Raw genomic sequence first — 12,363 nt, 5'->3', positions numbered from 1 at the left:
TCTATCTATCTATAATCTATCTCAATGTAGAAATATCTCCCAGACAAAGAGAAGCAAGTTAATGAGAAACATGCCTAAGGCACATTATTAAAGGAAACAACCAGATAAAAATATTGTTAAGGAAAGCAAGTCATAGAATATATATAAAATGATTCCTATTTAAAAATTATACATTTCTGCATCTGCATGGAAAATTTCTGTAAGAATATCTGCCAGGCTCTCACAGTGTTCCCTCTGGAGGAGGGCTTAGAAGAGAATTTCACTTCGAAGTTTTCAGTATTATTTGATTGTTTTCCAATGTGCATTGTGTTAATTTTAATCATAAAAAACAGGAATATACCCACATACACACACTTGCTATGAACTAAGCCACTGAGCCCATTGCCCAGACACCAAGAATGAAATCCATTCAGCTCAGCTCGATGCTCAGTGTTTGTTTATGGAACGAAATGTCTTAGAACTTGATCTGAAGGAAGATACTTTAATGCTGTGTACATACAATGTCTTGGGAGGCTGTGTGGAAAAGCTGGAGCTGGTATATTAAGAATAGTATAGCCCAGCCACGGTGGCTCAGTGGTTGAGCATCGACCTATGAACCAGGAGGTCACGGTTCAATTCCCGGTCAGGGCACATGCTTGGGTTATGGGCTTGATCCCCAGTGTGGGGCACGCAGGAGGCAGCCGATCAATGATTCTCTTTTATCATTGATGTTTCTTTCTTTCTCTCTCTCTCTCCCTTCCTCTGAAATCAATAAAATATATTAAAAATAAAAAAGAATAGAATATAAATGTCTCGTCACTATGTTGTATACCTGAAACTAGTATAATATTGTATGTGAACCGTAATTTAAAGAATAAAAATTTAAAAATCTAGGGGGGGAGGGGGAAGGACACACAGATTGTGATCTGTTGAATGAGGAAGCACAAGCCACCCCCTACGGAGACAGCAGGTAGCTCCCCCAGCATCCAAGAGCTCACTTTGGGGAAGTGAAACCCACCCACGGGCCGTTTTGATTGAAGGCGCAGTTTCAATACATCCACACAAAGGAAGTCGTCACAAGATTTATTACTTACAGATCCCAGTTAGGGGGGTGCAACTGAGCTGGGGGAATGGCAGTCCTCCACCAGGTCACGTGCAGCAGGAGACAGAGAACAGCGGAGGAAACACCTATAACCTATAAGGCGGCTGGGGCGGAGGCCACCGACTCTTTGCAGGCGTAACTCTAAGCGGTTATGGTAAGAGGTGCCGTGGAAAAGTAAAGCGGGAACTGGCGGTGGGCGTCCTAAGCTCAAGTTCTTACCTAAGTGTCCGGACTCTGGGTGTGAGCAGGGCTGCCATGTTGTGAAAGGCCTTGGCAACAATTCAGGAAAACAAAGCTGTTTTCCCTCAAAGGTGGTTTTTCTCATCACCGAGGCAAAACGTGTATCTACGACACTTTCAATGTGGGCTCTTAGCCAAAATATTTACCTTTACCAACAGGTGTTGCAAACTAATTTTTAAAACATCTTCTGATTCAATTCTATGTTCTATGTGTTTAGCAGCTCTAATTCAAATACTGCGAGAGAGAATAAACACCTGTTTAGGCTTTAAATATTCCAGAGACAACACAAGGTGGTCAGCAATAGAAGCAGGTAAGATAAATGTTCACCCAGCCCTAGGCCACCAGCTGGGACGCGTCCTCCCGGCCCAGCGAGCTCGCTGCTGCCCTGAGAGAAGGAAGCAGGATGTCCCTTTCCGTTGTCCCTGCTGGGCCCAGCGCAGCCTGTCAGGGGCCGCAGCGCACCACAGGGCCTGGCCCTCCCTTCCCCACATGTGCTGTAGAGTTTTCTAATTTAGCACATTTTCATTTATACAAAAAAAAAGGATACATTTTAAAAATATTGGCACTCACTTGAAAAGAACCACAGTGACTTAGAGGTACAAACCGTTAGTGGTACATACAAGTATTCATCAAAATTTATTCATAGAAACATGTATTTAAATGCAACACTGGGTAAAAACAAAGAGAAATGATGGGGATATCAATGACACTGGAGAACCTCACTTGCACGTGACATCTCTTCGCACAGAACTAGCACCATTAGTTCAGAAACCACAGATTCAATCACTGCTTCTAATATATAAAATACCTTATAAAGATTATTTAACTATCTAGTACCAAAGTTCTTCCAAAAACGTACTTAAAAATCAGTTAGAATTTACCTTTCAAAACTCACAAAAAGGGTTTAAAAGTTGATCCAATTCTACAGCTTGTCCAAGGGAATAAGCCATAATTCGATTTATTGGAAGAAAGTGCCTGTCGTCAGCTTCTGGCTCCCTTCTGAACACCAACCAGGGGCTGCAAATGGACTATTACAAGGGAATCAGAGCACATCTAAAACTGGTCTCAGAAAATATTCTCCTAGACTATAAAAATACCAAATGGAATACAAAAATTTCAGCATATACAGCAAATAGACGACAGCAGACAAATGTTCAAAACATCCTTAAAACTGTCATACCACAATCATCATGAACATCAAGTATTATTCTGACAACTTTCCTGTGATTCCTTCTGGTTCAATGTGTATTTCCCTTTGTTTTGTTATAATAGATACAGACCCAATTCTGTGTTGCTAGCAGAAGTGACCGGAGGCACCGCTGAGTAATTCTTGGTATCCACCCGGTTCTCAAAGTGCTGAGAGTGCAATTGTAGTAGAGCCTGTGTTTTGGATCAGGGGCCAGCGAGCGATTGCCCCAGGGCCACAGCCGACCCACGGCCTGTTTTCTGCGACCTGTGCGTGCTGGATGTACCGTCTGTGGTTGCTTTCCCGTGACAAGAGCAGAACGAAAGAGCTGTGACAAGAGACTGTGTGTGGCTTTTTGGTCTGCACAGTCTAAGCTATCTACTCTCTGGCCTTGTACAGAAAAAGTCTGTCAAGCCCCATTTTACAGAAATTACTTGGGGAAATTTTTCACCGAACAAGGACAAGGTAAGATGGTCCCAGATTAAGCACATTTGGGCTGAGGTTTGCTGGTACCACTGGCAGGTCAGAAGAATACACATGTGGGCTGGCAACTCTGAGTATTAAAATAGTCTGGCGTAGTTAAGCAAAGTCTGGCTATGATAAAGTACCTTCCTCTTTCTGTGAATTGGCCATTGTGTATCAAGGAACTCCCGAACCCGAATTCAACAACGTCCTCATTGTTCAACCGAAAACCATCTGTGTGGCTCCCAAGCACAGTGTCTAGCCATGGAAATCAATAACCTTGTACCCTTAGCGAAGGCTGGAACGAGAAGTGTACCTTTCCCACCCCTCTGTTTCGACATAGACTCTGCGAGTGCTGGACTCTGCACCTCTTAGAATCCTTGCCGGTGACAGGCATCATAATAATTAGTGCTACCAGTCCCCAGGGCCACCAGCATGTCCCTTCTGACGAAGCGGACCAAGTTGTCGAGGGGGCACATGGGCTTGGGCCAGCGCCGGCGGTGGTCCTGGCAGAAGGAGGTGTGGAACGTGACGTCGACGCCGTTGTAGAGAACCCGCACCGCGTGCTCCCTGGGCTCGTCCCTGTCCTGCCAGAGCTCGAAGATCAGCCTGGCCGCGAACCTCGGGAACCTGGCTTCCGTCAGGCCCAGGGCGCTGAGGACCGGGGACAGAGTGACGTCGTGAGCAGAATAGAGGGCGAAGACCTCTTCGCTCCTGCCCTCGGCGGCTCGCAGCATGCGGCCGACGGTCTGGTTCAGGATGGGGTGGGCGCCCAGGAGCGCGTACCCCAGATACAGTTTCTTCTCCCGCCTCTCCCTCTCGTCCTCCATCTGATGGGTCTTGATCACCTTGAAGTGCTCCATGTCGATGCAGCCGTTTCCGGTGCAGGGGAAGCTGAGGTTGTGGCAGAAGTGGCAGAGCAGGGAGTCGATGGGGTTGGCGGCCCGCAGCTGCTTGGTGGGGATGTCCACGACCTTGGCCATCTCCCCGTAGGCCCTCTCCAGCTGGCCGTTCTTCAGGCGTAAGAGGTACTGCCGACGCTGCTCCTTTTCCAGGTAGTGGTTTCTCATGGGGCAGTAGCAGCTTCCGGAGCAGAACAGAGCGCTGGGCTGGTGCCTGAAATAGACCTTCTTCCAGTCGAAGTCGGGGAGAAAGCCATACAGCAGGGCCAGCCCGCTCTGCAGCGTCCGGCTTTTCCCCGTGGTCTCTAAGTAGAGCTGGTCGGGGGACCAGTCACTGGGCAGGAGTTGGTGTTTCTTTAGGTAGATGTCCCTCAGCAGCTGGCCATTCTGCAGATGCTGCACAACTCCTGGAACAGAGCGACACAAGCTTTCCTGACCAGCAGCTCAGCCAAGGGAGCGGCAAGAGAAACTGAGTCAGTGCCCAGCTCCAGCCACCTTAGAGCAGTGGGAGATCATGTGATCGAGCCTGCTGCCCACTGTGTGGAGGCTGTGAGAAAGGGTTCATGCCAGTCTGACAACTGGGGGGCACCTTGGAGTTATCCACGAAGGGATGAGCCGAGTGAGCCCTGTCCTTGGGACCCACAGCCTTTCTGGGGAGCACCATGACCATCTGCCTCAACCCCCCCTGTAGGCCAGCCCCTTCCCTGTGGGAGACCCTGTGATTGGCAGGCCTCGGATGGAAGGAATCACCCACTGGGGGAGGGAGGGGTGCCCAGGCTGTAGGCGTCACAGGTCTAAGGAGAGCTTTGTTCCTGGCCCCAGGGACTTGGCATTCCTCAGCCCGCAGGGAGGACTCCGGGAACTCAATCAGGAAGAGAAAAGGCCGCTTGCTGGCTGCTTAGTCCTCTCAGTGCTGGGAAGTCCCCTCTGCTAACGTTTAGGTACGTTCTGTCTGGCCTGGCTGGGGCTTTCCCAGTCGTCCGTAAGGACACTCTGAACGAATATGGGACGATTTCCCAGATACACAGAGAGAATGTGCGGAAAAAAGCAAAGTGCAGGAGAGTATGTTTTTTTTGCTCCTTTTAAATAAAAATGGGGGGCCCTGGTTGGTGTGGCTCAATTGGTTGGAGCATCATCCCATACACCAAAAGGTTGCGGGTTCGATTCCCGGTCGGGGCCCATTTGGAAGGTAACCAGTTGATGTTTTTCTCTCATATTGATGTCTCTCTCTCTCTCTCTCGCTAAAATCAGCAAATAAAAATGGGGGAAAATAAGAATGTATATTTGCATTTGTCTGTGCTCTGAAAAAGAAAATTGGGAAGGATGCACAAGAAACTGATCTCAGTGGTTACCTGGGAAGGATGGGGGCACAGAAATGGTGTGGATGGAACATGGGCAGGAGCAAAAATCTCAAGTTTATCTTTAAGATGTTTCAGCGTTGAACCACAGTACAGCAATAAAATGGTCTTTTTTTAAAAAGGCCTTCTCTTCGAGCAAGAAAAGGCAATCCAAGATAAAAGCAAGCTCGCCTGCCAGCCAATGGGATGCAATTTCAGTAACAAATATGCATTCTCTGAGAGTGGGAACCATATGCGGGCCCCAGGACCAGCCATATCACTTATTCAGATGCCCGAACGGTTTGAACAGCCCCACCGCCAAGATGAGACAGCTTACGGCTGAAGTGCATGAGGCAGAGGGCACTGTTGGCCCAGGAAGGGGAATAGCTCAGAAAACGCCCCCAACAAAGGATGTCCTGCTCTGAATGAAGAATATGGATTGAGAACAGAATTCCCTCAGGGATCGGGGCTGGGTGGAGCCTTAGCATTTCCCAAATGACTTGCAAAATGAGGCAAACCATGAGTGACGAACATCAAGAATCTGTATCTGGGCCTAGTTCACCTCTGGGCCTACCTCACATTCTTAGCTGCATATATTAAAGGTGGAGTGCTTACTGCGGGCCAGACCTTTCTCCTTTAGTCCTCACAAAAAGCCAGTAAAGGCTGATCATTCTCCCCATTTTCCTTATTTTCTAGGTGAGGAAACGGAGGCCCTTCACAGTGGAGAAGTAGCAGAACTGAGCCCCCATCTGGCCCCAACCTTGTGCCCTTAGTCCCTTGTCACAGTCCCGACATTTTCACGCAGAAATACTAAGTTCTAGCCATTTAGGACTTCTTATATTCTCCAAACACAGCCTGCAATTGCTGCCCTTCTCCCTCCTCTGCCCAGAGAAACCCCCCTCCTGCGCCTGGCTCCACTCCTGCCTTCCTTGTGGTCTTCCTTCTCCCTCCCCCGGGTCACGCGAACAACTCCTTCCCCTTCCCACAGGCCGCTGGACCTCTGGGCCTTTAGCAGCATTCACCTAGCCTCGCGCTGTGCCTGTATGAGGCACTTTCCACATGCTATCGAATCTCACTCACCACCAGCCCTGTCCGGAAGATATTAGCCCCATTTTATGGGGCTATCTATCCTCCAAAGCCTGTGCTTATCCCATACGCCCCTGCGGCCGGCAGCAGTAGCTGGTCTCCGTGTGTGTGCCGTTCCACTGCAGCTGAGGGATCCGCTAGGACAGGCAGGGGAGCATCTTACTCACCCAGGCCCCACCCCTCCTCCACACCCAACAGCTGCCACAGCACCTTGAACAGAGGAGGCACCAGTGATCAGTCTGTTCCTGCGCAGTCTCTGTGGGTGCCAAAGTGTGCCAGTGACAAATGACTGCTCTAACAGCGAGGCTTTCTTAAAATAAAATTTAAAATAGAAGATGAAATTGGCCATTAAGAGAGAATAAGGGACCAGGAGCAAACAATACTGCAAAAATAATTTCTAGAGTAATACTAATTTAGAATATGATAATGATGATAAGAAATCAATGAGAAGAAAGGTCAGAATGAATGACTGTCAGTACGTGTGTGAACCCCTCAGCCCCGCCCCCGCCCCCCACTCTTCTCAGGGGACGGCCCCTGGACCCAAAGGCTGGGTCCCACTCTCAATGCACAGTCACCCTGACCTCGTAGCCAGGTGATGGCGCTGACCCTCAAGGACCCCTTCGGACTCTCTCTCTCAAGAATGTGGACTTGCCAGCCCATCTGTGGGTGTGGCTAGGACTGTCACTCTGTTGACAGACACCCGACAGGCAGACTTTTTATTCCTGGCTCCGGTCTCCGGAGGCCTGCTCATATTCTCGCCCTCACAGTTGGCGAGTCACTGTGAAGCCTTATAATAATGTCCCTTTTGTGCTTGAGTTGGTTTCTGTTACTTGCAACCAGAGTAAGCAGAGGTCGGCAAGCCGGGGTCTGCCCTCAGGGAGGGTCTGGAGGCTGAGCTGTCACAATAATATGGGAAATAATGTTCCTGACACCAGTGGGTGGTGGCCAGGGGGCTGGACAGTCTTCACAAGGAACTGTTTTCAGTCCCATAAGACATTCCCACTCGTGAAAAATCTGTTTATATAGCCTAGAACCCACTCTAAAAATATTTTTATTGATTTCGGAGAGGAAGGGAGAGGGAGAGAGAGATAGAAATATCAATGATAAGAATCATTGATCGGCTGCCTCCTGCCCGCCCTCTACTGGGCATGTGCCCTTGACCGGAATCGAATCCGGGACCCTTCACTGAGCCAAACCAGCTAGGGCGAACTCACTTTTTTTGAATCTATAAACACAAAGTCATTTTTGCGTAACATTAACATCCAGTGAATTTCCGAGAAACATGATATTAATTGAGGGACACTTGTATTTTGTTTTCATCAGAACTTGTTAAAAAAAAACATGTTCCGCCATAACCGGTTTGGCTCAGTGGATAGAGCGTTGGCCTGCGGACTCAAGGGTCCCAGGTTTGATTCCGGTCAAGGGCATGTACCTTCGTTGCGGGCACATCCCCAGTAGGGGGTGTGCAGGAGGCAGCTGATCGATGTTTCTCTCTCATCGATGTTTCTAACTCTCTATCCCTCTTCCTTTCTGTAAAAAAATCAAGAAAATATATTTTTTAAAAATGTTCCAACACTTGGTATTAAAGTCACCAATACACCTCTCAGTCAGTCTGTTTTGGTAGCTGTCAGACAGCAATCTATACTTATGTGTAAGCGACTGATTCCATCATTCCCGTTTCTAGTGTAGGTGTGCCCAAGCATTTATTTACACTGAGGCACATAGAATTCTATAATAAATTAGTTTCCCTTTCCCCTCCTTTCTATTATAGTTAGGGTATCTGATATATTGTAAGACTATGTATGTAGAAAGATTATATTGTATTCGAATTTCACTTGAGGATAGTTAAGGGAGCGCTTTTACTTGCTAATAAAAGGGGTGCTGGATCTGGTAGGATGACTCCTGTGTTAATCCAATGCAGAATCTGTATGCGTGGAACTAATTATCAAAAGCTTTTGGAAAAACTCCTTCTCCCAGGCTGGCCCTCCAGAGCCTTCAGCTTGCCCTACTCTGCCCGTCACCATCATTCTCCCCACGGCAGGACGGACACCTTCCTCCCATCAAAGCTGAGGTCCTACGATGCCGGGGAACAGGAAGACAGAGCATGGCCAATAGGTCCTCCCGTTTCTTCCCCAAAAGCTGGCACCACGCAGAGGTCCTCTGAGGTCCCAGACTGAAGTAGGAAACCGGAAGCTCCTGGGGACCCCACCAGTTCTTTCTCTTCCCAACAAAGGGGATCCCACAAATAACTCACCACGACTGACAGCGAGCTGGCTGCACAACAGTACAAATAGGGCTGCAAGGCAAAGGTGGTCTGACCAAACAAACTGCTCGCTCAGCGGGGATCTGCCCTGTTTCTCGCTGAGACCTGGCACACTGAAACTTACCAGGTGTTTTGCTTGAAGTATCTAAGAATATGGGATTAATTGTATAAATTATGGCCCCGCCATAGTGGGATAATATGCAGCAACCAGAAATGGTGTTGTTGATGAATAGGGAAAGATGATCACAATATACTCAGTGAAAAAGTGGGTAACAAAATAGTGTGTTTAGTAAGATACCACTGTGAGTGTGTGTGTGTGTGTGTGTGTGTGTGTGTGCACGCATGCACAGATGCATGAACACAGAAAGAAAGATAACTAATTACTTTGGTGGGATTATAGGTGCTATTTTTCTTCCTTTTGCTTAATTGTCATTCCTAATTTCTCTTCCATGAACATACACTGCCTTTGTAATAACAATAAAGTTGGTTGTTGTTGTTTTTTTAGAAATCAGATGTTAACTAGAATGCTGGTGGACTCAGAGAATGCTGAGTGCCAGTCCTTATCTGCCCTATGAGCCCGCAGTGCCTGGCCCCGGAGTATTCGCTATTCGCCCCCAGCGTGTGCGAACGGTTGTCACACGTACCTGTCTGTGTGAGCTCTCCCATCTCACAGAGCGGGTGATTGGGGAAAAGAGGCAGGGAATGTAGGGGGCTTTCGAAAGAGGCTCCGGATCCTTTTGACATGTGACTAACGAAAGCTTCCAGCTTCGGGTGATACGGTTTCCTAAAGAGACAACACAGATCTCGAGGTCAGCATGCTCCACAGCGTCCACAATGGTCTCAGCTTCAGCAAACGAAACCCCAAGTGTGTGCCCTTCCGCCCCCACAACAGGCGATCGTTCAATCACGTTTAAACTCCAATTTCTTGATCACACAACCACCGATGGCTACGCATAACCCCACTCTGCAAGGCCAGCGGTGCCTCTCCTCTGCTGAAGTGCCCATCCCCGTGGGAGTCAGCTCTGCCCTCCACTGTTGGTTCCCAGCCTGTGCCCCTCCAGGCTCCCTCTCCAGATGCCATGCCCAGGCTGGGAGTGCTCCATCTGTCCCTCCCCTACCCCTACACAGGCCACCTGCCCCCCACCCCCCCATCCTGCACACGTGTCCTCCAGGGGCTGCCCATCTCTCTCCTGCATCCCTGCAGCCACCAGCTGGGTTTTGGCTCAGGCAGCTTCTGTCTGGATGGCACGGGTTCCTCTTTGGACTACCCGCAGCCTAATCCTGCCCCTTTTATCTGCCTTCTCCACTGCCAGCGAGATCCCTTAAAAGGCAACCCCGACTCGTCACTGCTCTTCCGCATGCAGCCTTCTGGAAGGGGCCACGCGTGCCTGTTGGTCTGTTCTGGCCCCACCTCACGTTGAGGCTCAGGGATTTCCACGCTAATGCTGAGCTCCGGACACACACAGCCACCAAGTGACTTCCCCCAACACACTTGTTCTTTCACGCTTCCAAGATTTGCCACATGCTGCCTCCTCCTCCTAAAAACCCCACCCTGTCCGGCCGGTGTTGCTCAGTGGTTGAGCGTCAATTCATCAACCAAGAGGTCACTGGTTCTATTCCGGGTCAGGGCACATGCCCGGGTTGTGGGCTCGATCCCCACTAGGGGGCGTGCAGGAGGCAGCCAATTGATAATTGTCATCAATGTTTCTATTTCTCTATCCCTCTCCTTTCCCCTCGCTCTCAAGTCAATAAAAACACATTTTTTTAAAAAAAAAACAACCCACCCGACCCCAACCTTCACCTGGGTAACTCTTAATCCTTAACTTATCTGACCTCCGGAAAGGCTTTTTTGAAGAAAATTAATTGATTAAGATAACCAAGATCTCTGTAGTTCTCTACAATTCACTATGTCTTTTGCACATATAATATGTCACTTCATGTGGGGGGGGGGGGGGTCACAAATAGCAAAACAACAACAACACAGGTGTGTTTATGAGACCTGACATTTTTTTTTAATATATTTCTGCCATGGAGCACATGTGGCGAATCAAGATTTAATTTATCTTTCTAGTCACTAATACACAATTTCCCTGAATAATGAAATGACCTATGAATATAGACACAATTCCTCTGAATAATGAGATGACTTATGAATATTTACACCTTCTCTTTGAATAGTAAAATGGCCTATGAATGTGTATACATTTTCCAGCTGAACAGAAGCGGATAGACTAGTCCCAGCTAAACCAAATCAGCATGAAAAGAAGCAAAGAGAAATTGCTCTAATGGCCGACCCCTGCTGTTGTGAGCCCAATTGACATGGACAATGCTTGAAAAAGGGCTGCCAGAATAGGTTTAATATCTTTCAGAAACATAAAGCTAAAAAAAAAAAATCCATCTTTTATAAAATAGACTTTGGAACTAGAGAATGCTAATCCTGTCGTAAAGGACGGTCTGGTAATTTACCCAGGACTGTGCCGGGCAGGCTGTCTCTGCATGCAGACAGAGCGTGCGCTTTGCATCCTGAGGCTAAAACGTGTAAATATTTGCAAACTCGGAAATACAATTTCCAACTGATAATGAGGCTGCCGAGAGGAATGCACATAAACAAAGGCCACGCATCACCAGGAGCCAACCGCTCGGCGGCGGGCCACTCTTTCAGGTTGGCGATGTCTGCGGGTCTGGGAGAGCGTTGCTGCCAATTTTAGAAACAGAATTTCACGACTGGAAGTGTTTGCTGAGATGTCCCGGGTTCTCAGGGAATCCGACTGCTTAATGAGGTGTTTGTTTCTCACTGCGTTCGTGAAAACGTGCTTGTGGTAGGGCGAGATGAGGATTCATAGAAGAAAAACTTCCCTTATGGAAGAGAAGACAAATGGCCGATGTGCTCTTCCAAGGCCCCCTGAGGGCAATCGCCTTCTTTAAATCCTTAGAAGCCCATTCTCCCCTTCACTTCTGCTCAGCCACGTACTAGTTTCATTGTTACTCAGACATGCCCAGCTCTTCCAGCCTCAGGCCCTTTGCACACGCTGTTCCCACCATCTGGAACACTCTTCCCCCAGATCCTCACAGGGCCGGCTCCTTCACTTCCTTTAGGTGCCTGCTCACATGCCACTTCCTGGCACATGAGCCAGGTACATGTGACAGCCCCTGGCACACGACATGCATTTAAGAATAAAATTCATTGAATATAAATATTGATTTATTTTTTTTTCTTCTTTGGATGTAGAAGAGTATGGAATTCATATTCATGAATGCAAAAGAAACCACTTACTAAACATAGCATGTTAATGGCTAATAACTTTACTGCTGGCTAAACATAGTCCCGTGAGGGTAGAGAGAGCACCTCTGTCATGAGGCATAGGGCATTCACGCAGACACAGCTTCTGCTACAAACACTTCGGGAGCCACGCCATGTGTCACTGTGAAGGGGAAAACTGGGGTGACCGACTTGAATGGACATCCGGCTCCCCGCTGTGCACGGCCCAGACATCCCCTTTCACTGGGCTAGAGTAACGGCCACACTCCAGGACTCACTGCCTTTTAGGAGGCCATAAAAATGAATAATTCCTGAAGCTGCACTAGCACCTGGGGAGGCGGCAGGCACTGCTGGTGACCCCGATCCCACAGTCCCAGGGGATTCAGAGGCCTGACGTGGATTCAAATGGCTGGGAGTCCGGTCCACTCTTATGAATGGACATTTACTGTTTTTATTTAAAGATGGACTTAATTACATGACATGCATGAATTAAACATGCATGCCCCACCCACTTTCTGCAAAGGACTTAAAAGTAGATCCTAAAAAT

The 12,363-nt window shown here is 48.3% G+C and overlaps 1 protein-coding gene across 5 annotated transcripts in view; it reads right to left on the bottom strand.

Moving 5' to 3' along the window:
* Positions 1-2,256: 2,256 nt before the first annotated feature.
* PXYLP1 (2-phosphoxylose phosphatase 1) overlaps positions 2,257-12,363 on the bottom strand; it is a 67,813-nt gene continuing 57,706 nt past the window's right edge. For all 5 annotated transcript variants that reach the window (XM_070433509.1, XM_070433513.1, XM_070433510.1 and 2 more), the window contains 2 exons: positions 9,202-9,341; positions 2,257-4,278 (listed from right to left, as the gene is read on the bottom strand). In XM_070433509.1, the coding sequence (XP_070289610.1) occupies positions 3,341-4,278; positions 9,202-9,341 (1,078 nt within the window). In that variant the 3' untranslated portion in view covers positions 2,257-3,340. The remainder of the gene's footprint in view (positions 4,279-9,201; positions 9,342-12,363) is intronic.

Source organism: Myotis yumanensis, unplaced genomic scaffold (genome assembly GCF_028538775.1).
Source record: "Myotis yumanensis isolate MYYU_CA2020_CCGP unplaced genomic scaffold, mMyoYum1.0.hap1 SCAF_14, whole genome shotgun sequence".
NCBI classification, from domain to species: domain Eukaryota; kingdom Metazoa; phylum Chordata; class Mammalia; order Chiroptera; family Vespertilionidae; genus Myotis; species Myotis yumanensis.
Note: the sequence above shows the minus strand (reverse complement) of the source record. Positions and strands in the feature narration are given on the sequence as shown.